This window comes from Scyliorhinus torazame, chromosome 2 (assembly GCF_047496885.1).
Source record: "Scyliorhinus torazame isolate Kashiwa2021f chromosome 2, sScyTor2.1, whole genome shotgun sequence".
Lineage (NCBI taxonomy): Eukaryota > Metazoa > Chordata > Chondrichthyes > Carcharhiniformes > Scyliorhinidae > Scyliorhinus > Scyliorhinus torazame.
This window is the reverse complement of record NC_092708.1, coordinates 204,189,319-204,216,968: the sequence shown is the minus strand read 5'-3', so window position 1 is coordinate 204,216,968 and position 27,650 is coordinate 204,189,319. Positions and strand designations below refer to the sequence as shown.

Sequence of the window (27,650 nt, the reverse complement as noted above, 5' to 3'; positions counted from 1 at the left end):
CCCTCCCTGTCAAACTAGAAATGTTGTACCTACGGAGCCCCCCCCCCCAATCCCGAGCAACTTGCACCCCCAGGTATCTAAAGTGAGGCTCTGCCCAACGGAATGGCAGCCCCCCACCCCTGCCCCCACCACCGGCCGAGACATCACTAAATATTCACTCTTGTCTAGATTTAATTTGTACACCGAGAAGGACCCAAACACCCGTAGCAGCTCCAGTATTCCCCCTATTGACACACTTGGTTCTGACACATATAATAACAAGTCATCGGCATATAAGGACACCATATGCTCTATCCCCATCCCCCCGATCTTCTTAACACGATGGCCAATGGCTCAATCGCGAGTGCAAACAGCAGGGGGGACATAGGACGTCTCTGCCTAGTCCCCCGGTGGAGGGGAAAGTATTCCGAGCTGATGTTATTTGTGCAGACACTCGCCCTCGGCTCCTTATATAGTAGCTTTACCCAGTTCACAAATCTTGGTCCACTCCCAAACGGCTCCAGAACTGCCATCAAGTACCCCCATTCTACCCAGTCAAACGCTTTCTCAGCGTCCAATGCCACAACCACCTCTGTTTCCTTCCCCTCCGCCAGTGTCATAACCATGTTCAATACCCTCCTAATGTTCGAAAAGAGCTGCCTCCCTCTCACAAACCCCATCTGATTGTCACCTATCACCTTCGGGAGGCACTGCTCCAGCCTACCTGCCAGTACCTTTGCCAATATCTTTGCGCCACGTTTAAAAATGACATGGGCCTATATGACCCAAACTCCGTCAGATCCTTATCTTTCTTAAGTGACAGGGAAATCGATGCCTGCCCCAAAGTTTGTGGTAACACCCCATTCCCTATCGCCTCCTCAAACATCCCCACCATCAGCGGTACCAGCTTGTCTTTGAATTTTTCATAATATTCCACCGGACACCCATCTGGCCCTGCCACCTTCCCCGACTGCATCCTCCCAATCGCATCTTTTAGCTCCTGCTCCATTATCGCCCCTTCTAATGTAACCATGTCCCCCTCTCCTAACCTCGGGTACTCCAACCCATCTAAAAATTCCTGCATCTCCTGGCCTCCTCCAGGTTGCTCTGACCTGTACAACCTCTCATAGAATTCCTTAAAGATCTTGTTAATCTGATCTGGAGCTACCACCAACTTCCCTGCCCTGTCCCGCACCTGGACAATTTCCCTTGCCGCAGCCTCCCTCCGGAGCTGTCCTGCCAACATATGCCCCGCCTTCTCTCCATGCTCGTAAACCACCATTTGCTCGCCTCAATTGGTGTACCGCCTTCCTGGTAGATAGTCGGTCAAAGCTTGCCTGGAGTTCCTTCCTCTTTTCCAACTTTGCTGGGTCCCCATCTTCTGCATACCTCCTAAATACCGGCAGCATCTCTCTATTACCCTCTGATGCTCCAACCTCTCCTCTTTGTCTAGCCTAGTCTTGAACGAGATCACCTCACCCCTCACCACCACCTTTAAAGCCTCCCAGACAACTGCCTTCGACACCTCCCCTGTGCAGTTAAAACCTACATATTCCTCGATTACTTTTTCAATTTTGTCACAGAACTCTCGATCCCCCAACAGTCCCACATCTAACTTCCACCCTGGTCTCTGTACCACCCCCTTCTCCAGTCCATATCCACCCAATGTGGAGCACGATCTGATATTGCAATTGCCGTGTACTCCGACCCTTTAACCCCAGCTAGAAGTGCCTTCCCCATAGCAGCACGGTAGCACAAGTGGATAGCACTGTGGCTTCACAGCGCCAGGGTCCCAGGTTCGATTCCCTGTTGGGTCACTGGCTGTGCAGAGTCTGCATGTTCTCCCCGTTTCCTCCGGGTGCTCCGGTTTCCTCCCACAGTCTAAAGACGTGCAGGTTAGGTGGATTGGCCATGCTAAATTTCCCTTAGTGTCCAAATAGGTTAGGAGGGGTTATTGGGTTACGGGGATAGGGTGGAAGTGATGGCTTAAGTGGGTTGGTGCAGACTCGATGGGCTGAATGGCCTCCTTCTGCACTGTATGTTCTATGAAAAAGTCGATCCACGAGTACACCTTTTGGGCTGCTGAGAAAAACAAGTACTCCAGCTCCCTCAGGTGCAGAAACCTCCAAGGGTCCACCCCTCCCATTTCCACCATTAGCCCAGCCAATGCCTTCGCGCCCCCCGACGGGACCAGCGAGTGCAGCCGTGACCCGTCCAATCTTGTCTTCTGCACCAAGTTCCAGTCCCCCCCCACTATCAGTTTGTGTGTGTCCAAGTCGGGTATGGCCCCACACCAGCAGCCCATTCCATCACTCAATTAGATCATGGCCGCTCTGTGCCTTCACCTGATTTACTCACCTTCCTCCCGTAACCCAATAAAAATCTAGCAACCTGGCTTATGGCAGGTACTACACCATGAAACAAGGAGGTCAAATAATTTCATCTACCTTCATCGGATCCTGCTCTCTATTAATGTTTGTTTGGAGAGATTACATTTTTACCTGATATATGATTTGGCTGAGCCCCCTCTGAGAACTTTAGTGAAGGAAATACATGAGAGATTGCATGACGGAGCAAGGCTCCAATGGATGAATGGGCTTTTATCCTTTTATGCCTTTACGCATGCATTTTTCAGTCTGATGAAGGCACACTGCAGGTGGTTGAAGGCGATGCACCTTTTTTCAGCATCACATGTAAAAAAATAACATCGAAACATGTCATCTGCCCTATTTTAAGAATGTTCTAGAAGGCAGAGATACTTGCGGCAGGTGTGTTCATTCGGCTTCTCAATTAGTGCGCAATTTAGCTTGATTTGCCTTTCAAAGGTGTAATTTTCGGAACAATAAAGAGTGAGATAGACCTATTTTCGAAAATGAAAAAAGCTCTTTCATGTTCACGGCAATTACACGTGAATTACTGTCCCTTACAACAGTGTCATGTTTACTATACTCTCCATGGGTGAGCAACAAATGAAAATGTCCCGATCAACCAGGAGCCAGGTGTTTTGAATTTAAGCTAATTTCTTTTTTTTCTTTAGCAGTAAAGGTTTAAACATTGAAGGAATGTTTTTTAAGGAGAAATCAGTCCCTAACTTTATTTTTAGTATGTTGTCTTACTAAATTGAGTAGTGCGTTATCTCAGTTACTTGAAGACCCATTTCAAAACTGACAACGGCAGGTTAGTACAATGACCAATTTGTCCCGACCGAATCTGGATCTCAAATTCCGCAAGTCAATTTAATCATTGAAGTGCAGTTCCTTTGAACAGGGGAAACCTTCAGCAAGAGAGAGGCATTTAACCACCTTGCCCCATGCTCTGTGAATTATCTCAATGTGTTGAGTAGAACGAATTGCTCGGAAGTCCCGGGGACAGTTGGCTTGCCGGCCACAGCAAGGTTCCACAAACAGCAATGACCTGTCAACTGGCTATCGGTTATGTTGAATGTGGGAGGCACATTGGGCAGGAGACCAAGGACCACAGTGAGGTGCTTTGCCCTTTCAGGTCAAAAGAACCACCGTTGTAAAGCCAAAGCCGGTCGTTCATGAAGGCTGGGGAAAAATTAAGACAGATTGAGAGAACAAACCAAGACAAACATGGAAGCCAGCATGTACTGCCCAGAAATATTTCGCATTAAAGCAACCATTTTGCTTGTTCATCGTCAAATGAAATTTCAGTCTGCCCTCAGAGGAGTTCCCTCATGGGGAACCGTGACACACTTCCTTGCATTTTGTTTAAAAAATATTTTTCTGTGTGTGTGCCATAGATTATGACTGTCAATTTCTTTTCCACCAAATTACGTAAAATATAAAAAAACAGTCTTCACGAGCCACTGCTTCTCGGAGAAACACAGAAGGACCCCCCCCCCCATTCTTGGCTGATCTTCCAGTTTGCCCCATACAGTACCTTGAGGAGATCTCGCACAACCAATTCTCTCAGAAGAAAAGGGGGGGGGGGGGTAAAATGAAAGATAAAACGATGCGTGAGATCGTCGCTCTTTTCTTTTCTATTTATAATCCACAGGTGCGATGTCGAGTAGAGAAAATAGAAAAAGCAGGCGTTTCCATGGCGATTGTAGTGGAGAGTGCAAGTAGAGCCAGCGATATGATTAACGTTTCTCGTTTTGTTTTGCTTTTTAAAAAAAAGAATTCCTAGCCGTGTGTCCTCTCAGTTTGAGGTGTAATCTTCCTTCCCAATTTTTATAGTGAGCCCAGGCTCCACTCCAGTGACATAGCCGTTGGGAAACTGGACGTTTTTGAAATTGACCGAGTGAAGGCTCTTCTTGGCTGCAAATCCGTAGCGTTGGCGATACAGCACCATGCCCAGAGAGATACAGAGCAGCACTATCAGAGCACCTCCTCCAGCCATTATGTAATACCAGTAATTGGGGATGGGCTGCGCTGACACAGACTCCACTGTGGGTTCGCTCCCCGCAGGGCGTCCCCCTGCTGAAGAGACACAAAATAGCGCTGGGACTAATCTCATTGATCGACAAGAGCATGCTAAGCACGCACGGTGTATCATGGGAGCACGCTTTCACCCTCAAGTGGATCCGTGTACTCCCGGCGGGTTTTGCAATGGAACTGCAAGGAGGGGTGTCAGGTAGAGATTTGGAAGTAAGAGTTCCAGCTAATTTGTGGTAATCTTTGACACCGCAGGTCTTTTGTGGCAGATCAAGCTTGCTCATGTGCCCAAGGGCAAGAAATGCCACCCAAGCCAATCTGATCATTCAAAATGGCCACGCTGGACTCGGCCTGCTTTCCAGGGTGGGGCATGTTGTGAGGTAGAATCCACCACAATCAAAAGCAGGAACTGGGGGACAAGCAGGATTCCATGATGCACCGTGGCTTTACTTCTTTGTAACTGGGCGATGTGATGAATGACATCGTTAAAAATAAAACGGCAATACTTATCAACAGCAAACTTATGGCAGTCAATCTAGAGATCACTTTATCAGATTAAATTCGCTGCAATATATATGCCAATCAATTTGCTCCCGGCATGCTAAATGAAACCTAAAGGACTGAAAGTATGCTTTGACATACCTCGTGCGCGTGCTTCTCCGAATGTCCTCCCTCTGGCACTTTTGCAGAGGTGTTATCCTGTTTCCAACAAACAGGTTAAAGCCCCTGTAAAAATAAGCGAGGAGAGAAATTCCGGACCAATGCATCAAGTGCTCATCCCACAGAGTACTTTCTCAGCCCTCAAAGTTCCAATCTCCTTTTGGCACTCTCAATTTTGTGGCAAGCCATCCTCGAGACATCTGATGCAAGACAAATGGCAACTCCAGATTATTGTGACCATTAACCTAAATTGCACGACGCTCACAGTGAAGCTTTTCAATCAGCGTTTCAAGGTTCTTTCAGTGTTTTTGGAGCTTAAATTGGTTTGCTCCAACTTGTGTCTTTCACCCGAAATCATTGTGGCTTTGTCAGAGCCTGTACTAATTGACCGAATTATGCTGAAATGATCACAGTTCGACCACGCCGACGGTGGAGAGCTTGGAAATCAGTGAGAACATTCAGAAAATCACCCTTGCATTACCATTACTCGATTCAACATAGTTCTTTATTTCTAAACACCCACTATCTGAATAATTGTCTAGCAGCCTCAGATAGAATACCATCAACTCACCTGTCGGTGTATCACTCGCATGGATTCCTGGAAAGGCACTGATGGGTTCTGCAAATAAAACGTACCAACTGTTAGCTCTCTGACTTCACAAGGCAACACATCAGCACGGTCTTGTTCTCTTTGTTTCAAACAACAACACCAGCAATAACTTGCATTTACTTTGCATCTTTAAAGTGGTAAGACATGTTAAGCTGATTCACAGGAGGGTCATCAACACTGTGCCAACTGGGAGCTATTACGGCATCTCGGTCAAAGTGGTGGATTTTAAGGAGCCACATCTTTTGAACAGACAACCCACTGGTGTTTTTGCAAGAAAAGAAGAATCTGAGCTCAAAATGTCGGCAGACTCCTGCACTGCAGTACTGAGGGAGTGCTGCACTGTCAGAGAGTCTGTATTGAAGCAAAGCTCACTGCCGGGGGTGGCATCTTTCAGTTGAGATGTAAAACCGAGGCCCTATCCACCCTCTCAGGTGGATGTAAACGAGTACACTGAATTATTTTGGAGGAGAATGGGCTAACTATCGCCGGCTTCCTGGCCAACATTGATCCCTCAACCAAGAACACTGAAAAAGATTGTCTGGTTGATGTTCTCTGTGGGAGCTTGATGTCCTTGAAAGGTCTGCTGCTTTTCTGCCAATACAATAATGACTGCACTTCAAAATTGACTATAAAGCACTCTGGGGTATCCTGAGGCCACTCTTTCTTCAATGTGAAATTTCTGCCAAATGAGCCTGCAATCCATTCTCTGGCCTATCTGCACCGAGATGTGTTGGGTTACTATGTCGGCTGGTGTTCCACATTTCTATGCCTTCCTCCCCCCAAACACCATTTAATGTGCCAACACTGAACCTAAGGCTTGCTGGCATCGCCACAGGTTGCCAAAGAGCTGGCTCCCCTGATTATGGCAGGTTACACGTGCTCTCCATCAGATCATGGAGATGGAAAGATGGTGCATGAGATAGCTGCACATTTTATCACCTGATGCACAGCTCCTGGGAATAACTCAGAAAAGTGGTACCCATGAGGCAAGGACAGGAAGGGTGAAGAAATAGACGAGATTCATTGTCATTAAGTCGAGGGATTCTTGGTGAGTTCACTTAGATCTTATTCTCTTAGAATCTTGCAACATTTCCTTCAGCTTCTCTTTAATTGTACTTCACGTGTCGTTGTTCGCCAACGGTTGACAGGTAACATTCCGCAGAAACATAAGAACTAGGAGCAGGAGTAGGCCATCTGGCCCTTCGAGCCTGCCCGCCATTCAATGAGATCATGGCTGACCTTTTATGGACTCAGCTCCACTTTCCCGCCCTTAATTCCTATATTCTTCAAAAAAAATCTATCTTATCTTGAAAACATTTAAAGAAGGAGCCTCAACTGCTTCACTGGGAAGGGAATCCCATAGTTCCTCCTAAACTCAGTCCTACATCTACTTCCCTTTATTTTGAGGCTATGCCCCCTAGTTCTGCTTTCACCCGCCAGTGGAAACAACCTGCCCACATCTATCCTATCTATTCCCTTCAGAATTTTATATGTTTCTATAAGATCCCCCCGCATCCTTCTAAATTCCAACGAGTACAGTCCCAGTCTACTCAACCTCTCCTCGTAATCCAACCCCCTCAGCTCTGGGATTCACCCAGTGAATCTCCTCTGCACACCCTCCAGCACCAGTACATGCTTTCTCAGGTAAGGAGACTAAAACTGAACACAATATTCCAGGTGTGGCCTCACTAACACCTTATACAGTTGCAGCATAACCTTCCTAGTCTTAAACTCCATCCGTCTAGCAATGAAGGACAAAACTCCATTCGCCTTCTTAATCACCGGTTGCACCTGTAAACTAACTTTTTGTGACTCATGCACTAGGACACCCAGGTCCCCCTGCACAGCAGCATGTTTTAATATTTTATCATTTAAATAATAATCCCGTTTGCTGTTATTCCTACCAAAATGGATAACCTCACATTTGTCAACATTGTATTCCATCTGCCAGACCCCAGCCCATTCACTTAAACTATCCAAATCCCTCTGCAGACTTCCAGTATCCTCTGCACTTTTTGCTTCATCACTCATCTTAGTGTCGTCTGCAAACTTGGACACCTTGCACTTGGTCCCCAAATCAAAATCATCTGTGTAAATTGTGAACAATTGTGGGCCCAACACTGATCCCTGAGGGACACCACGAGCTACTGATTGCCAACCAGAGAAACACCCATTTATCCCCACTCTTTGCATTCTATTAATTAATCAATCCTCTATCCATGCTACTACTTTACCCTTAACGCCGTGCATCTTTATCTTATGCAGCAACCTTTTGTGTGGCACCTTGTCAAAAGCTTTCAAAACAATTCCTTGGTGATGGTGGGAGCTTGATACTTACGTATACATTGGTCAAGTGACACATGTGATGCAATGGCAATATCATCAATTGCAAGGTCCCCACTAGCACCAATTCCTGCGATACCTTCAATGATGACCTAGGAACAGGGGGTTAACAGGAAAATGGAATGTCAGAGAAATAGGAACTCACCGTTAAAGCAGAAAGGGATTGCTATTGCTCTGTAGCTGCAACGTAAAGGGGGCCAAGGTACCTGATAGTCAACATTGTATCCTGGTAGGATGATCTTTCCCTCTTTCCATTTGTCCCCTTGATCTCCTCTCAGTGACCACAGCGTCACATTGTTCATCCTCTTCCTCAGCAGCACCCGCAAGGTGCCAACGTTGGCACCGCGCATCTGGTACCAGAACACCATGCAACGATGGCTGTTGATGGGTGGCACCATGGGACTAAGCAGCCTGGCATGCTGTCCTTCAACGACCTTTGCAGCTTCGATGTGCAGGTAATTCCATTTACCTACAAAAGGAGAAACATAAAGTGTTTCTGAGATGGAGACTCACTTTCATATCGAGTGAAATCACTGTTCCTTGGCTCATTGCTCCTTTTGCCCCCTGTGAATCTCCTGAAGCATGGATGGGAGTTTTTATGTCAATCCATCAGAGGATAAAGCCAATGAGATAAATGGTTTGTTTGTCGGGTTGCCATCTCTGGCTGGACGAATACCTGGAAGTTTCGTCAAATGACTTGCTGCTTCTAAATGGCCAGACCATCCACTCCTGCCTTTGCTCGTTTTGTAAAGGCCACAAAGAATCCACACCAAAATTGTTGAAACAAAAACTTTACTTTATTTTACAACTACTGTTATATACAGCTCCAGTAGTTCCCTACTGGGTCTTCTCCCTTATCGGGAGAGCTCGCATTCGGCAAGATTCATGGGGTAGTCAATCATCTCTACCCCGTAAAAACTGTGTGGGTTATAACAGCTCGCCTGACACATGACCTCGGTATTTCCTGTTTTCCCAGCCAATTGGAATGCGAATAGATTCTTTTGTGCTCAATTGGATACTTTCCGACTGTCAGTGAACGAACCATTTCCCATCTTAACATTGATTGGTTCGAACTAGTAAAGAAAAGCATTTAAAAAAGTCTTTAAAATCGCACAAATTTTTATTGTACCTAAGATTTCTCTCCTCATCTGTTCTTGGGGATTTATCTTTCACTCCTGTAGAATAATCCTTGAGGGTTAACAACATTATTTGTATATACTACACTTCAAGTGATTGTGGTTTTAGCATCTTCTTCTCCAACTTCCTGGGATTGAGAGGAGCTGCTCCTGTACTCAATGTTATTACCGCAGATGCCACCAGCCATGAAAAGATATGTAACAACAGGCCCACGAGGGATTGGGTGTCTGATTTTCTATCTCTATTACCCGTTTCTCTGCAGGGATGCTTGACCTCTGTTTGACAGCTTTCCCCTGTGATGTGTTGGGTGCTCTGCATCCGTGGAACACTTACAGGCCACCAACACTTAAAATAGTACAACACTATTTTATTAAGCTAGAAACTGTTGAACATACTTTCACTGTGGGTTAACATGATGTTAGATTAAACTAAAGAACTATGCCTGTCCTAACCAGTCTATGCACTCAGCACATGGTGAGGATCTGTGCTGTAAGCTGTGAGCTCTGTTCTTCTGAGAGGCTGCATCCCGAATGAGCGGGAACTCTGATGCCCCCTGTCTTTATAGTGAGTGTGCTCTAACTGGTGATTGGCTGCGGTGTGTGTGTTGATTGGTCTTGCTGTGTGTCCATCAGTGTGTGTGTCTGCACCAAGATATACTGGTGTATATTATGACATCACCCTTTTATAAAAAATGTATGTGTGTGGGAATAAATATGTGTGGTGAGAATGTTCCTAACTACGTGTGGGGTGCGAAGACATATTTACAGGACTACGTACATGAGAACTAAGCTATTTACATGGGAAGGTGCCTGGTGCAGAGAAGCAGTATGCAACAAGAGTAACGAGATCAACACCATATACAAACCAGGGAAACGATCAAACAAAGCAACAAAACAATTCAGAGAGTCCATAAATTCGAAAAGTTCATAAGTTTAGACTCTGAGGTGGGCGACGAATTCTGGTTGACCACCTCAAGGGTGGGTCGAGAGCTGCCGGTTCAGGAGCGGGCTGGACTGCGTCAAAGTCAGGGGGGGGCAGAGTGACAGGGATCTCTGCATAGTCCGTGGCAGGGTCAGCAGGAGGGTGAGGCAACACTGGAGGATCATGTGGTGAGCGTGGAACGAGACAAAGGGCGTGTTGATTGTGGCACAGAATAGAGCCATCCGGTAGACAAACCAGGAACGAGCGGGGGGCCACCTGCCGAAGGACAACAGCGGTTGCAGACCAGCCACCATCCGGAAGATGGACGCGGACGTTGTCATCTGGAGCCAGAGCAGGGAGATCAGCTGCACGGGAGTCATGAGCCGCCTTGTGCTGTGCACGAGACAGCAGCATCCGGCGAAGGAACGGATCGTGGTCGAGGTCTGGGACATGGATGGACGGCACCGTCGTCCTCAGGGGACGACTCATGAGTAACTGGGCTGGCGACAGGCCAGTGGATAGTGGGGCGGAGCGATAGGCCAGCAAGGCAAGGAAGAAATCAGACCCAGCATCGGCAGCCTTGCATAGGAGCCGTTTGACGATATGTACTCCCTTCTCTGCTTTGCCGCTGGGTTGGGGGTACAGGGGACTGGACATCACATGGGCAAAATTGTACCGCCTGGCAAAGTTGGACCATTCTTGGCTGGCGAAGCAGGGCCATTGTCCGAAATAACCGTGAGCGGGATGCCGTGTCGAGCAAAGGTTTCTTTACATGCACGAATGACTGCAGACGAGGTGAGGTCGTGCAACCATATCACCTCCGGGTAATTCGAATAGTAGCCCACGATCAGGACATAGTCTCTACCCAGCGCGTGGAACAGGTCGATGCCCACCTTGGTCCATGGTGACGTGACCAACTCATGGGGCTGCAGGGTCTCACGTGGTTGGGCCGGCTGGAAGCGCTGACAAGTGGGGCAGTTGAGCACTGTGTTGGCTATGTCCTCATTAATGCCGGGCCAGTACACTGCCTCTCGGGCCCATCGGCGGCACTTTTCCACGACAAGCTGGCGCATGCTATGCGGGATGACAATGCGGTCTAGTTTTAGAAGAACCCCGTCTACTACCGCCAGATCATCTGTGACATTATAGAATTGAGGGCATTGGCCCTTGAGCCACCCGTCCATTAGGTGGCGCATGACACGCTCTAGCAAGGGGTCAGCCACCGTCTCGCGGCGAATTTGGACGAGGTGCTCATCCGAGGCAGGTAGATTGGAGGCCGCGAATTCCACATGGGCGTCAACCTGGCAGACAAATCCCGCTGGGTACATGGAGTGTTGACTGCCCTGGAGAGATCATCAGCAATGATGAGGTCCTTGCCTGGGGTGTATACCAGCTGCAAGTTGGATCGCCGGAGCTTGAGAAGAATAAGCTGGAGGCGAGGCTTCATGTCGTTCAAGTCTTTTTGTATTATATTGACCAGCGGGCGATGGTCGGTCTCGACGGTGAATTGAGGAAGTCCGTAGACATAATCGTGAAACTTAACAACACCGGTCAGAAGGCCCAGGCACTCCTTTTCTATCTGCGCGTAGCGCTGCTCCGTGGCGGTCATCGCACGTAACGCATATGCAACGGGGGCCCATGATGAGGCCTCATCACGTTGAAGGAGCACTGCCCCACTGCCAGATTGACTGGCATCGGTCAAAATTTTGGTCTCCTTTGCTGGATCAAAGAAAGCTAAGACCGGGGCCGTGGTCAGTTTTGCCTTGAGTTCTCTCCATTTGCGCTCATGGGCAGGGAGCCATTGGAAGTCCGTCGTCTTCCTGACCAGGTTCCTGAGAGCCGTGCTATGAGAGGCGAGGTTAGGGATGAATTTTCCTAAAAAATTGACCATGCCCAGAAATCGGAGGACCGCCTTCTTGTCCTCTGGTGTTTTCATAGCTGTGATGGCAGCTACCTTGTCCGCATCCGGCTGCACACCCAATTTGGAGATGTGGTCCCTGAGGAACTTAAGTTCTGTCTGACCAAAAGAGCATTTGGCCTTGTTGAGGCAGAGACTATGCTCGTGTATACGTCTGAATACACGCTGGAGGCGACTAACATGCTCCTGCGGGGTGGTGGACCAAATGATTATGTCATCGACATAGACGCGAACACCTTCAATACCTTACATCATTTGTTCCATAATCCTAACCTGCTCCTGCGGGGTGGTGGACCAAATGATTATGTCATCGACATAGACGCGAAGACCTTCAATACCTTCCATCATTTGTTCCATAATCCTATGGAACACTTCTGATGCCGAGATGATCCCAAACGGCATCCTGTTGTAACAATATCTTCCAAAGGGGTTTTAAATGTGCAGAGTTTCCTGCTGGATTTATCGAGCTGGATTTGCCAGAATCCTTTTGAGGCGTCGAGTTTGATGAAGAGCTTGGCGTGAGCCATCTCGCATGTGAGCTCTTCGCGCTTAGGAATTGGATAATACTCCCTCATGATATTGCGATTTAGATCCTTGGGATCAATGCAAATTCTCAATTCGCCGGAAGGCTTTTTTACACATACCATGGAACTGACCCAGTCGGTCGGTTCCGTGACTTTGGAAATCACTCCTTGGTTCTGGAGGTCCTGCAGCTGCTGCTTGAGGCGGTCCTTAAGGGGTGCTGGGACCCGGCGAGGTGCGTGCACCACAGGCGTGGCATTCGGTTTTAATAAATCTTGTACGGGAGCGTGCCCATGCCCTCGAAGATGTCGTGGTACTGGTTGATAATGGCGTTGAGCTGCCCCCTGAAGTCAGTGTCCTGAAAGGCAGAACGCGTCAGCAGGAGAGAGAGAGTGAACTCTCTGAACTAGGTTCAACAGCTTGCATGCCTGCGCGCCAAGCAGGGAGGCTTTCGAGGAGCCCACGATTTCAAAGGGAAGGATGGCTTTGCGTGACCTGTGCTTCACTTCAAGTTGGCATGAGCCGTTGGCAGCAATGGCATTGCCATTATAATCTAATAGCTGGCAGGCTGATGGGAAGATGGCTGGTTTGACACGAAGGCTTTGGAGGTCAGACCGCGCAATGAGATTGGCGGAGGCACCGGTGTCCAGGCGGAATCGTATTTGGGACCGGTTGACCGTAAGGGTGGCACACCACTCATCGTCCGGATCGATGCTGTATACCGATAGAGGCTGGATTCTTTGCTTCGGGGACACCCTGTTTTTTGTAATGATACCGACTCGAAAAGGCGCCTTCGGGTCCTCGGTGTCAATAACGGGTAGCAGGTCCGAATCGGGCTCGGTGACCGTGGGTTGAATGGTCCGGACATTCCTGCGAGGCTGGCTGGAGTGACGAGAGTTGGCAGGCTGAGCTGATCTGCATAAAGCAGCATAGTGGCCAGTTTGCCACATCGCAGGCATCTTCGGGATTTGGCAAGACATTGCCGCTTTAAGTGGGCGGAGCCACAGTTGCCGCACGTTGTAGCGTCAGTATGTTCGCTGCGCCACCGCGCATGCGCGGTGCGGTCCTACGTGTTGCGCGCCTGTGCAGTACGTTCGTCAACATCGCCGTCCCCTCGTTCGGTGCGCACAAGCGCGGGAGTCCGTGAAAAGCGCGCAAAATTGCTGCCCTCATCCAGGCTGAGGCCCTGGAGTTGCTCGATTGCTTGGACCTGTTCTGCCTCATGGAGACCTTGCCGCGCCGTTTCAGCCATTTGGATGTGCGAATACCGACTAGTGGCGTGTTCATGTAGCACGCAGGTCTCGATGGCAATCGCTCGGGTGAGCTGCTTTACTTTGAGGAGCTGCTGGTGTAGGGGGTCCGACTGAACACCAAAAACGATCTGGTTGCGTATCATGGAGTCGGAGGTGGACCCGTAGTTACAGGACTGCGCAAGGATGCGGAGGTGGGTGAGAAAGGACTGGAAAGGTTCATCCTTACCCTGCAAACGCTGTTGGAATACATAGCGCTCAAAACTTTCATTCACTTCGATGTCACAGTGACTGTCAAACTTAAGGAGGACTGTCTTGAATTTTGATTTATCTTCACCATCAGCAAAGGTGAGAGAATTGAAAATGTGGATGGCATGTTTCCCGGCCGTGGAGTCTGAGGCAGCTTCCCGGTCTGTGGCTTCCAGGTAGAGCTGGAAGCATTGTTTGAATATCTTCCAGTTGGCCCCTAGGTTACCGGTGATGCGGAGCGGCGGCGGCGGGCGGACGCTGTCCATTTTGCAGGATGGCTGTATGCTGGTGGAAGGCAGATCAAAAGAAGGTGAGTGACTTTGAGGGGAACCTCCAGGTAGTGGGGTTCCCATGTATCTGCTGCTCTTGTCCTTCTTCATGGGTTTGGCAGGTGCTGCCTAAGGAACCTTGGTGAGTCCTTGTAGATGGTACACATGACTGCTACTATGCGTCAGTGATGGAGGGAGCGAATGTTTGTGGAAGGTGCCAATCAAGCGGGCTGCTTTGTCTTGGATGGTGTCAATCTTTTTCAGTGTTGTTGGAGCTGCACTCATCCAGGCCAAGTGAAGGATATTCCATCACAATCCTGAATTGTGCCTTGTAAGTGGTGGACAGGCTTTGGGGAATCAAGAGGTGAGCTACCCACTGCAGGATTCCTAGCCTCTGACTTGTTCTTATTGCCACAGTATTTATATGGCTGGTCCAGTTCAGTTTCTGGTCAATGGTAACCCTCAGAATATTGATAGTGATAGCAATGATAATGCAATTGAATGTCAAGGGGCAAGTTTTACTTTGTAAAACATCCCATGGTGCACCACACGAGTGTAGTCGAACAATATTTGATACTGAGCCACCAAAGGAGATATTAGGGGAGGTGACCTAAGGCTTGGCCATAGAGGTAGGTTTTAAGGAAGATCTTAAAGGAGGAAGGAGCAGTAGAGAGAGGGGGAAAGGTTCAGGGAGGGAATTCCAAGCCTTTGAATCCAGGCAGCTGAAGCACAACCAGCAATGGCAGTGACAAACATCAGAGTCCAGAACTGGAGCAGCACAAAGATCTGGGAGGCTACAGAGATAGTGAGGAGTAAGTCCATGGAGGGACTTGAAAACACATCGCAGCACTAGATTCAATATGATTGAGACATGCTTTAAAATTGGTCTTGAGTACTCCTGGGCTTGGGAGGGGCAATTCAGACAGACTTCCTGTTCTCTTTCCACTCTACGGGCGGCATGGTAACACAATGGTTAGCTGTTTCAGAGCTCCAGGGACCTGGGTTCACTTCTGACCTCGGGTGACTGTCTGTGTGGAGTTTGCACTTTCTTCCCGTGTCTGTATGGGTTTCCTCTGGGTGCTCCGGATTTCTTCAACTATCCAAAAATGTGCAGGTTAGTTGAATTGGCTGTACCAATATTGCTCAAAAGGTTAGGTGGGGTTACGGGGATAGGAGCGGGGGATTGGGCCTAGGTAGGGTGCTTTTTCAGAGCAAGGGCCAGTGCAGACTCGATGGGCCAAATCTTTCTGCACTGTAGGAATTCTATGATTCTACTGCTTCTTCAATAAAAGTCAAAGAAGCACAGGACTGAACTCAGCTATTGTGACTCCAACCCCCCTTTTGCCAAACATTGGCGTAATATCCAACCATCACTCACTGCAAGAATGTCAACCTAGGTGACGTCAGAGGGAAATGAGCACCAGTTGAATTGTTCTCCACCATGAATATGAAACTAAGCAATAAATGGAATCCAATGAAAAGCTCTCCATGGTGGTGGGGGTGGGGGGTAGGTGGGTGGAGAATGGAGCTCTGGGTGAAGATTGCCACCGCCTCAACTTAACATTGACTTACTTGGGCTGTAGTCCTGGTTCAGTCCTAGATCTTCAAACTTAGATCTCCCAGAGTGGACCATCCATTTGGACGTTGCTGATGGATCATGTGTCCATCCACAGAGCTCACTGTCCCGTGAATCCCCAAAACTGCAGTTGAAGCCTTCGATGCTGGGGTGGATTTCTGCATGGCCAGAAATAAATGTCCAATTAGGAGACATATTCATTCATTCATACTGAGTTCAAACAGACCTTTCATCTTGGCAGGTCCTAGCACCTACACCCAGTGTAGGAGTCACAAACTGATGAAATAGGCATAAATGCTATTGAATGGTGGATGAGGTATTTGTAACTATCAGGATGTGAATTGTTTCAAATGCCCCACTCTGAAACATGAAAAACATAGGCTGAAACTGTCAATGAGAGTTACAAAAAAAACCTCTGCCGGACTTGTTTGATTTGACCATCTGGCATAGGTTAGAAAATTCTCTGATTACCATCAGAAAATGCAGTTTCAAGAGAGCTCTTGGTTAACACTTCATCAAGGGATATTATTATTATGTCATTATGAATGCTTGGCTCAGTTTCAAAATATACAATTATCTTAGCAGGCAGCATACAGTTTAGTTGACTAAAGAGGCTATTAAAGGATTAATTGTATTTGATGAGTGGTCTGAATAGATGTGTGTTTGTTTTTATAAGGGATTAACCTCCTCAGGAGATTTAAAAGCTTTGAATGTGTTAGATGAATGAGAGTTTTATCAAGTGTGTAGGAGTGAGAACTGTGTTAGATTATTCAAAGTTTTTAAAATCTCCCCATGGCTCCTGTGGTCTGCCCATCATGGATACTGGCTACAGAGGTGGCATGGGAGTATTTGAATGGGCATTGTGGGTTGGCACAGGGGTTGGTTTGAGGCTAAGGAGGGGTGAGGGCTAGAACAAAGTCCCAGAGAACCAAGTCGGGCTTTTTAAGCAGCTCACCTCAGCAATAGCGCATTGTGGTTGCCTAGGATTTGCTTCCAGGTTCAGTGGTCAGGAATCGGTCGCACCCTCGACTCACCAGGGCCAAAACTGGGTCAAACGGGGCCCTTTAAACTGAGGTGGTTCCCCCAACTCGAGTGGCCAATCTCAGTAGCAGAACCTTGGTCCCCAGTGTCTGTTTGAAGCACTACCAGTGACCAACTGGAGTGTAAAAGCTCCCTCTACTCCACTCCAGCAACGCAATTTAGCCCAACCTCACACCTATCACCTTGGTGGTTCTTTGGAGCGAGCACGCCAAATTCAGTTTGGCTGTGTCCTGTGGGCAGTCTTGTTCTCTCAGAACTGGATTGTGATGCCCAAAATGATGAAAATAGGACCCTTAAAATCCTTGCAAGCAGATCTCCAAACACAAAATAACAAATCTATAATAACCGTTCTCTTTCCCCCATCAATTCGCTCCTTGTGGTTTTATGGTTAATCTCTAAGTAACTTATGAAGAATCAACCTGCTGCTCGTCTGGCTTTGGAGTTATGATCAAAGTGGTGAGTCTCCTCATCAGGAGCCCTAATCAAGCATCAGGCTTTGTAAACAGACTCTTTGAAAAGGGAATGTAATCCCTTTGTGGCTGAAGTTACCTCTTGTGAAGAGGTCAGGTGGAATTAATTTCTCCAAAAGTGTGTCTGTTCAGTCAACCCCTGTTTTTCTTAATAGCTACAGCAGGCGCAATGCCTTCTTTATGTTTGCAAATACTTTAACTTTTAATGTTTGATTTAAATATGCAAGAAGCAATGAAACAATTATCAATTTAACATTGTATACAAGTCTGATGAAAATAAGCAAGGCTCAAGCTCATGCACTGCGTGTGAGTCAATATAATACTTTCTAGTTGTTTGTATAAGAGGGGGTTGAAAGAGCGAGAGAGGGGGGGGAAACAAAAATCAGCAGTAAAAAGGATGCAAGATGGGCGGGGAGACAAGAAAGGTGTGAAATATAATGTGAGAAGTAGTACTCACAGATTCTGAGAGAGAGAGAGAGACAGAGAAACCATGGCTAAATGCCTCCTGATGTCACCATGGAAACAGGGACAGGAAAAGCAAATATGGAGGTACGGGAAGTAGAACCTGAGCGACGCCGAGCTGGGGAGGCCCTCCATTCAGTCAGCAACCGAGACGAGAAAGTGGCGAGAGATGGGAGTTAGAGCAGAAGAAAATAAAACGCCTCAAGGAACTAAAGCCAACACATCGTCTCTTCACACCAGCTGAGGGCAAATCCGGTTCTCATAACCCATGAGGGTAAACCGAGGGAGACAATTGTCCACGCCAAGTCTTGCTCCCAGTGAAGAAGTGCAGGATAAAAGTGCAATGCCGCGCACCCAGTTTTTGCACTTGCCCCACCCTGCTCCGTAACATTTCATTACCTTCCTGCTCTCCATCACTGAGGGCAAAGCGATTCATGCTGACTGCTGTTTCACAGGCACTCACTCGTCTTTCCTTTGAAAGCATTGCAACACTTGTAATGGCATTAGACAACGATACTTATATTATGGATGGGGAAGGGAGTGGGCGGTTTTATGTTTGAGATGTTTGAGTGACGACATCCCGGAGTGCGGGGGTTTTGACAAACTCCATCGCAGGGGCCCAGCTGGCATTTTATGTCAGCACAACGGCCAACCAAACAGCTGACTCATGGTCAAGTGGGAAACTCTGAAGACTGAGCCAAGGAACCTTGAGAATGGATTCAATGGTTGGGGAGTGTTTGAGGGAGGGGGGGCGGGGGAAGAGACTGGGGGCTTGAAGATGAATGTGAGGTGGGGGAGGGAGAACATTTTATAATATTGGGCTGGTCTGAGAGGACGTGGAGAGGAGTCTGATGAATCACAGGGTGGTGGGGGGGGGGGGGGGGGGGGGGGGGCTCTGAAAACCAAAGGGGCGGGGGTAGCCTGAAAATCACAGAGGTTGTACAGCAATTGCAAAGGTTGTGAAGTTTCTATTCCGATGTCTACAGTTCAAAGTTGGACTGAAAGACATGTGGGTGCATGAAGATCACAGTGGAAGGTAATGGGACTAAGGGCGTCTGAAGATCACAGTAGGGGGTGGCGGGAGAAATCTGAATATCTTCAGGGGGGATGTGTGTCCATGGTAGTGAGGAGGGAGGAAGAGATTGCAGGTAGGAAGGCTGGTCGTGGGAGGTCTGACCATTGCAAGGAATCATTTTTCCAGCACTGCTTGTGGACCGGGAGGAGCAGGGATGCATCTCACCATGCACTGAGCAAACCTTCTGCCGCAGAACACCCTCTCCAGAGTTAGGTTTAACTCATGCTTCCTGATCCGACCTTCTCCCACTTATCATATAGAGGGGTTGGAAAGGTTAATAAAGGTCCCCACCCCCTTCCACCTTCCCCATTTTAGAGATGAAATGAGTGGGGGTTGTGCTGGTTATGGGGGATGCCATCAATCTTTGGCAAGTTGGCCAAATAAAGAACAGGATAATGGAGTCACCCATGCCTCTCACACACTCCGCGTGAGTTTATTTATAACTGGATTTCAGAAGATCTCCGGAGAATGCAAACTAAATATATAGGGCTGGACTCTCCACACCCTTGCGGCGAAATCGGCACGCGAGCAGAGAATACATTTTCCCGCAAGAAATCGGGACTGGCAGCGGTTCACCGATTCTGCGGGCCCCGAAAAGTGGCGTACTCGGGGAGTACACCGCGCCACCTGGGGCCATGGCCAGAGGCCCGCTCCGACATTCTCCGCCCCCGACCGGCCGAAGCCCCGACGGCGTGGAACTAATGTACTGCAGCCAGTTGGGATACTCGCCTGGCGGATGGGGACTCAGTCCACGGCCGCCCTGGTCAGGGGCAGGCCGATTGGCGGCCAAGGGAGGCCTTATAGGCGGCCGGGGAATGTTTGTGCGGGGGTTGACCCGGAAGTGCGGGGGCCTGTATCTGCAGCAAAAGCTGCGAGATGTTTTCCGGGTCCCTGCTAGCCCCCTGCAGGGCTGGGAATTCACGTCCCTTTGATCCAGGATTTTCAGGAGTAAAACCCTACCGTTTTGGCGCCGGCATGGGGACATAGTCCCAATAATGGAGAATCCAGCCCATAGTACTTGGCTGTCGATACTCTAAGTTACTTATTTCACTCAACAAGCTTTATGGGTCTCATTATTTGCAAGTGCACTTTTGCTGTTGTGCATTATGTTCAGTTTTCCAACTTCAAAGCTGCGTTTTTGGATCTGGCATCTAGAAATTGAGATTTATCTGTTTATTGGTCAGAATTCACCAGCCTATATTTTATTTATCATAGAATCATAGTATTCACAGAGCAGAAGGAGGCCATTCAGCCCATCGTGTCACACGGCCTCTGAGAGAGCACCCTACCTAAGCCCACACCTCCACCCTAACCGATAACCCAGCAACCTCACCTAACATTTGGACACTACATGGAAATTTAGCATGCCCAGTCTACCTAACCCGCACATCTTTAGACTGTGGGAGGAAACCGGAGCGCCCGGAGGAAACCCACGCAGATACGGGGAGAACATGCAGACTCCGCATAGACAGTCATCCAAGCCGGGAATCGAACCTGGCGCTGTGAAGCAACGGTGCTAACCACTGTGCTACCGTGCCGCCCCAACTTTACTTGACTAAAACTGGCAGTTCTAGTTAGCTAACCAAAGGCCATCAATTGAGGCCTAGATGCCAGTACAAAAAAATGTACACTTGGCAGCAATCAAGTCATTCAGGATGTAACTGTTGTGCTGGATTCTCCGTGCGGTGACGCCGAAACTGGGAAGCACGATCGGCCGGAGAATCGACTCCGACGACGACCGACAGCAGCCCCCAGTGAGGACAGTGTTATCAATCGGTGGCAATGGCAGCAAGGACGTGGTCATCGATGGGGTTGGGTGCGGGGGTGGGGGACATACGTGGCTGGGGCACCGTGCAGCTCATGGTACCTGGTTGTGCACGGGTGTATGCGCCATGATGACCTGCGTTCCCCTCACCCCTTGCAGATAACCATGTTCAGTCATCAGCCAGCGATGTTGATCGCCGTGGCGGCGGCCACTGCCCTGCACGCAGCCCTGTGGCACCGTGAGCATGGGCGGCTCAGAGAGGAGGCGGAGGCTGCAGCAGAGGTGAGGGCTGCAGAGGGGCAGGTGACAGCCACTCAGGCTGGAGGGCAGGCCGGCCGACAGGACGAGGACGAGGAGGAGGTGGAGCCAAGGAGGAGGTGGATGTGGTCACGCGTATACCGCGACCGCATGTCCTTTGAGGAACTCCTGGACCGGGCATGCGGGAGGAGACTGCGGATGAGCAGGGAGACATATCTGTCACATGATGGCACACCTGGCACCGCATGGGAATGGGGGAGGACACCCGCTACTGGTGGCCATCAAAGTGACGGTGGCCCTCAACTTCTGCGCGATGGGGTCTTTCCAATCGCTGAGTGGGGACCTGTCTGGCATCTCCAAGACATCGGCACACAGGTGCATCCTTGCCGTCACGGGCGTCCTGTATGCCCTGGCGGACCGGTACATCTAGTACCCAGTGGACTGCGCCCACCAGGATGCCCAGGCAGCGGGTTTCACTGCATTCGCTGGGATGCCTCGGGTCCAGGGAGTAATCGATGGGGTGCATGTCGCCCTGCGGCACCGATGGATAACAGGCCACTGTTCACCAACCGAAAGGGGTACCACTCCATGAACGTTCAGGTGGTCTGTGACTATCAGATGAGGATCCTGCACCTCTGCGCCCGGTACCTGGGCAGTGTACATGACTTGTTCATACTGGCACAGTCTGTGATCCCGACATGTTCGAGGGACACCCCCCACCCCCGGCTGTGGGGTTGGTTGCTGGGCGACAGGGGTTACCCATTGCGGTCATGGCTGATGACGCCTATACAGAGGCCACAGACCTACGTGGAGCACCACTACAATGATGCCCATTGTGCGACCAGGGGTGTTGTCAAGTGGTGCTTCAGGGTCCTGAAAATGCGCTTCAGGTGCCTGGACCACTCTGGAGGGGTCCTCCAGTACGAGGCCAGGAGGGTCGGCCGCATCGTGGTACTCTGCTGTATCCTCCACAATATAGCTCAGCAGAGGGGCGATGTGCTGGAGGAGCATGAGGAGGAAGGGCAGGCCTCGTCAGATGAGGAGGATGAGGGGGAGGGGGACAATGAGTGGGACATGGGGGCTGGCCAGGCATGGGAGGTTGCACAACGCCATTGCCAGAGCTAGTGAGCACGGGACAAATTAATCAGGACACATTTCACCAACAAGTGTGGCGGGGGGGTTGCTGGGCAGGAGCACAGACATCACAGTACCACACCCCTTCACCACCGAACACCCATCACCTCCCACACCACTGGCCACCCTCAGCTCCCACACCACCAAAACACCCGCATGCACACCCCCTCCGTTATGTATACCTGCGGCATGACGAGCCGGGGGCACTGGGTTGGCAGTGACAGCGGGTCTGGTCCATCGGATGGAGGATGACAGCCCGCTCTGCGATGAGCTCCATGCTCAACATCGTTTTACATTGTCTGACTCATGCTCCACAGTAGCACCTTCCACCTGGGTGATCACTGCATGCGAACTGGCCAGTCCATCACATGGCCCTGTCGAATAGCTGGGGAAGGAGTTATGGGGACGGTCGGAGGAGGGGGGGGGGTTGCACAGTCCACCCACTGGACCTCACTCGTCCACCACCCCTCACTTCCAGTGGCCATCATTGACCGTCCCACCCCCACACCCATCAGACAGAGCACCAAGGCTGGTTTTAACAGATGAACATGCGTTTATTCCAAACAATTAATTATATACAGTCTGTTCCCTAGCCCCTATATCTCTGCACCCGTGCCAACTTAACTGGTGTCTAACTTTCTGGCCTTACGGGCCCTAACACTATGCCTCTGTGGTTCCCCAGACGGTACAGCAGTAGTGGAGGCGGACTGCTGTGACTCCTGCCCTGCGACGAGGGTCCCTGTTGGCGCACGTCTCCTGGGGCGGCCCGGCCAGGATGGGTCCAGCTGGTCGTCGGACGTCCGGAGTGGCGTGGTGCCGCTCTGTTCTGCCCACCGGATGCACGAGGGACAGGAGGGGGGGGGGGGGGGGGGGTCCGAGGTGCTGCGGTGTTCCAGGACCTCCCCTGCAGGAACACCGGCATGCGCCTCTCCGCCTCCCTTGGGGTGCCCGGGCTTCTCCACGGGACAGGGGTGCGAGCGGAGCCAAACCCAGAGGCCTCCCTGACACCTGGCGCTGCCAGTCCTGGGTTCTCGCTCTGGTATCGACAAGGGTCTGAACGTTTGCGGCCATGGAGCACAGGGAGTGGGCCATCTCCATCTGGGACTGTGCCACCTCCTTCTGTGTCTGTGCGACGCCGGCCAGCACCTGGGCAATGCCGCCAATGCTCTCAGCAATGGCCTGCTGTGACACGTCCACACTGAGGAGCGCTGCTGCAATCTCCAGCTGGCTCTGGCACATGGTTGCCTGTGAGAGGGCAGCCCTGTCTTGGGCCTCGGCCCTCACCTGCACAGAATGCCCCAGGCCTTGTACACACTGACCCATGTCCAACACCATCGCCCCCACTGCCTCCACTGCGGACGCCACCTGTGCGGTTTCGGCCTGGGTGTCACGCATGACCGGCACCACCCCCTGCTCCTGCACGCGGATGGACTCTTCCACCTGCCCACGCAGGTTCTAGAAGCCGGCCGTCATTTCCTTCTCTACTCCCTGGGTCTCAGCTTGCATCTGCACTATGGGTGGGACTGGATCTTCCAGGAGCATGGGACCCGTCTAGGCGGCACCTGGTTGTTGGGCCCGGCCTGCCCTCTGACTGTCCGGCCCCTCGTTTGCTCCTACCTCCACCTGCTGTACTGGACCGACTGTGTGGTGCGCACAAGTGAGTGTCCAAGAAGCCTCTTCACTAATTTGCCCAACTGAGGTGATAGTCTCTGAGATGGTGGACAATGTAGGAGATAGCAGTGACGGAAAGTCTGTGTCCTCCTCTGACCCGAATTTCGGGGTACCCTGGGTCATGGTGTCCTGCATCGTGGTGTCCTGGGTCACGTTGTCCTGGGTCGTCTCGGGCAGACGGCTGGTGTTTCGGCTGTCCTCCCCATCGGTGCTCGGCTGTCTGGGGGGCACCGATTATGGAACTGGCTGGGGACGGGGGGTCTATCCCCAGCGGGATCATCCCAGGCTGGTTCTGTAAGACACAAGACAGCATGTATGGTTAGACAGCTGGATGGGGGTGAGGCATTAGGGGAATTGGGGTGTGGGGTGAGGGGTGTTGGGGTGGGCACACATTTGTCGTGGGGGCCCGCAACCAGACAGGGGACTCGCACTTTTGGCACGTCGGCGACCTCCCTCTCCCCCAGCCCACTGACAATGTCTAGTGCCCTCTGCTCGGTCACAGTGAGGTGCCGCAGGTCTGGTGGTCCCCCTCCGGTCTTCTCCCGCTCCCGGCGGTTATACGCGGCCTTGTCATGGTGAGGGGCAACCACCAACAGCAACAGTGTTTGGCGGCCCGGCGCATGCAGCCCAGAGCTTGGGTATCAGTGGCATCAGTGGCCAGGGCACCCGACCATTGCGGCTGGCTTGGGTCCAGCCATGTGGGTCATGGTGGGGGTAATGGGATACTCACCCTAGCCATCCTGAGGATGTTGTGCTGTTTCTTCCTGCACTGGTCTCCAGTTCGGGCCACCTCGCTGACGCCACTGACGATGGCTCCCACCTCCGCTCAGGCACGGCGAATGATGGCGCCTGATGACCTCCAGCCCGGCCCTGCCCCGGGTACAGCACCAGCTTCCACTCCTCCACAGAGTCAAGGAGGGTCTCTGATTTCTAATGTTGTAGGTGTAACATAAGCTGCTTCCTTGTGGTGCACTTGACAAAGGAAGGTTCAGACGTGGAGATAATTTCAACACGTTTATTAATCTATTTACACTTCTATTACTCGGGTTCGACACTACTGCTAATCCTACTATAGCTACCCAGACTGACTAACCAGCTGCTGCAATCCACGTGGTGGGTGTAATATTGAATCAACCCTGTGTCCGTACTCACTGACTGTCTCCACTGGAAAGAGGCAGACCATGTGTGTGGTGTCCTTTATATATGGGTTGCTGTAATGCCCCCCTGTGGTCGTGTCACCTCCATGTGTATCGTGAATATCTATTGGTCGTATCCTATCTACTTGATCTATTGGTTGAGTGTGTGTGTGTGACGACAGCATCCCACTTCCCATGTGATGTCTTTGATGCTCCCTCTAGTGTCTAGCTAGCCTACATGCATTTACATTGATGCACATCACCACAGTCTCCAGTTCGGCACCCCAGTAGCGCGGCGCTGCTCTGCTTGCGGCCATGTTGGCTGCGATGCTTGTATGTGGGTGGGGGAGAATGAATTATGTGCTGCCGCAGCGGGGCGTCAATCACGGAACCGGCTAATCGGCCGCCGGTCGGTTAACGGCGTGTTGTGTTTCCCGATTCGCCCCTGCTAGCCCCTTGGGAGCGGTTCAATCGCTGCAGCTGTGGACCCGATCACGCTGCCGTGAAACTCCACCGTTTTCACAACGGCGTCAACACTTAGTCTCCAAAATGAAGAATTCAGCCCATTGTGTTTGAGTCAGTGATTCTATCAACATCCATTTGGAGTCAGTGGAGTCAGTGTTTCCCTCCATCGGTCTAATTATTATCAAGGGTTTCTCTAGATTTTTAACCTACTACTTTTTTTAGACTGGTACTATTGGCTGGAATTCTCCGGCCATTGGGATTCTCCGTTCCCGCCGCAGCGCAGCCCCGCTGTTTTCCGGTTTTTCCGGCAGTGTGAGGTGACTTCTATGGGAAATCCCATTGACAAGTGGTGGGAGTAGAGAATCCCGACGCCAGCGAACGGTGCGCCACCGAGAAACATGCGTCTGGGGAGCTGGAGAATCTCACCCATTATTGAACCAGTATTATACCAGATTCGTTGGATTACTGGCCCGGTGACTAACTGAGTTTGATGGGATATTGGACCAGTATTTCTCTGACTTGCTTCTGCTAGTGGCCAGTGCTTCTCTGGTTATTGATCAGTGTTTCTCTGGATTATTGACCCAGTGTTTCTGTGGATTGTTGCAAGTGTTTCCCTGGGTCATTGGCTCAGTGTGTCTCTGGATTTATGGCCCAGTGCTTCTCTGCTTTATTAGCCCAGTATGTCTCTGCATTATTGACCAGTGTTTCTCTGGATTATCAGCCCAGTGTTTCACTAGATTGGTGGCCCAGTGTTTCCCTGGATTATCGACCCAATGTTTCACTGGATTATTGGCTGCGTTTCTCTGGATTATTTACCAGTGTTTCACTGGATTATTGGTTCACTGTTTCCATGGTTTATTGACCTGTGATCCTCTGGATTTATGGGCATGTGTTTCTCTGGATTATTGGCCCAGCGTTTCTCTGGATTATTGGCCCAGTGTTTCTCTGGATTATTGGCCCAGCGTTTCCTTGGAATATTGGCTCAGTGTTTCTCTGGTTTATTGACCAATGTTTCTCTGGATTATTGGCCAGTGTTTCTTTGGTTTATTGACCAGTGTTTCTCTGGGTTATTGGCCAGTGTTTCTCTGGATTATTGGCCAGTGTTTCTCTGAATTTTTGCTTCTGTTTACCTCGGTTATTGGCCAGTGTTTCCCTGGGTTATTAGCCAGTGATTCCCTGGGGTTTTAAGGCCAGTGTTTCCCTGGTTTATTGACCAATGTTTCTCTGGATTATTGGGCCTGTGTTTCTCTGAATTATTGGCCCAGTATTTCTCAGGATTATTTGCCCCAGTTCTTCTCTGGATTATTAGCACAGTGTTATTCTGGATTATTTGGCCCAGTGTTTCTCTGGATTATTTGGCCCAGTGTTTCTCTGGATTATTGGCCCAGTTTTTCTCTGGATTATTGACCGAGCATTTCCCTGGATTATTGGCCCAGTTTTTCTCTGAATTCTTGCTTGTGTTTACCTGGATTATTGGCCCAGTGTTTCTTTAGATTATTGGCCAGTGTTTTCCTGGATTATTGGTCCAGTGTCTCTCTGGATTATTGGTCCAGTGTTTCTCTGGATTATTGGCCAGTGTTTCCCTGGATTATTGGTCCAGTGTTTCTCTGGATTATTGGTCCAGTGTTTCTCTGGATTATTGGCCCAGCATTTCTCTGGATTATTGGCCCAACGTTTTTCTGGATTATTGGCCCAGCATTTCCCTGGATTATTGACCCAGTGTTTCTCTGGATTATTGGTCCAGCACTTCCCTGGATTATTGGCCCAGTGTTTCTCTGGTTTATTGGCCCAGCATTTCCCTGGGTATTGGGCCAGCGTTTCTCTGGATTATTGGCCCAGCGTTCCAATAGATTAATGGCCTAGCATCTTCCTGGATTATTGGCCCAGTGTTTCCCTGGATTATTGGCCCAGTGTTTCTCTGGATTATTGGCCCAGCGTTCCTCTGGATTAATTGCCCAGCATTTCCCTGGATTATTGGCCCAGCGTTTCTCTGGATTATTGGCCCAGCGTCCCTCTGGTTTAATGGCCCAGTGTTCCTCTGGATTATTGGCCCAGTGTTTCCCTGGATTAATGGCCCAGGATTTCTCAGGATTATTGGCCCAGCGTTCCTCTGGATTATTGGCCCAGCATTTCTCTGGATTATTGGCCCAACATCCCTCTGGATTAATGGCCCAGCGTTTCTCTGGATTAATGGCCCAGCGTTTCTCTGGATTATTTCCCAGTGATTCTCTGGATTATTGGCCCAGCGTTCCTCTGGATTATTGGCCCAGCATTTCTCTGGATTATTGGCCCAGCGTCCCTCTGGATTAATGGCCCAGCGTTCCTCTGGATTAATGGCC

At 50.1% G+C, this 27,650-nt stretch overlaps 1 protein-coding gene across 2 annotated transcripts in view; it reads right to left on the bottom strand.

Annotated features, from left to right (window-relative positions):
• The window catches only part of LOC140395287 (neuropilin-2-like), a 181,678-nt gene that overhangs the window by 33,654 nt on the left and 120,374 nt on the right, over positions 1-27,650 (bottom strand). Inside the window, exons 12-16 of one of the 2 annotated variants that reach the window (XM_072482875.1) lie at positions 15,831-15,992; positions 8,199-8,461; positions 7,988-8,084; positions 5,611-5,658; positions 133-4,424 (exon numbers count right to left, since the gene is read on the bottom strand). In XM_072482875.1, the coding sequence (XP_072338976.1) occupies positions 4,144-4,424; positions 5,611-5,658; positions 7,988-8,084; positions 8,199-8,461; positions 15,831-15,992 (851 nt within the window). In that variant the 3' untranslated portion in view covers positions 133-4,143. Of the gene's footprint in view, positions 1-132; positions 4,425-5,610; positions 5,659-7,987; positions 8,085-8,198; positions 8,462-15,830; positions 15,993-27,650 lie in introns of those variants that run through there. The other variant, XM_072482866.1, reaches the window with a different exon arrangement.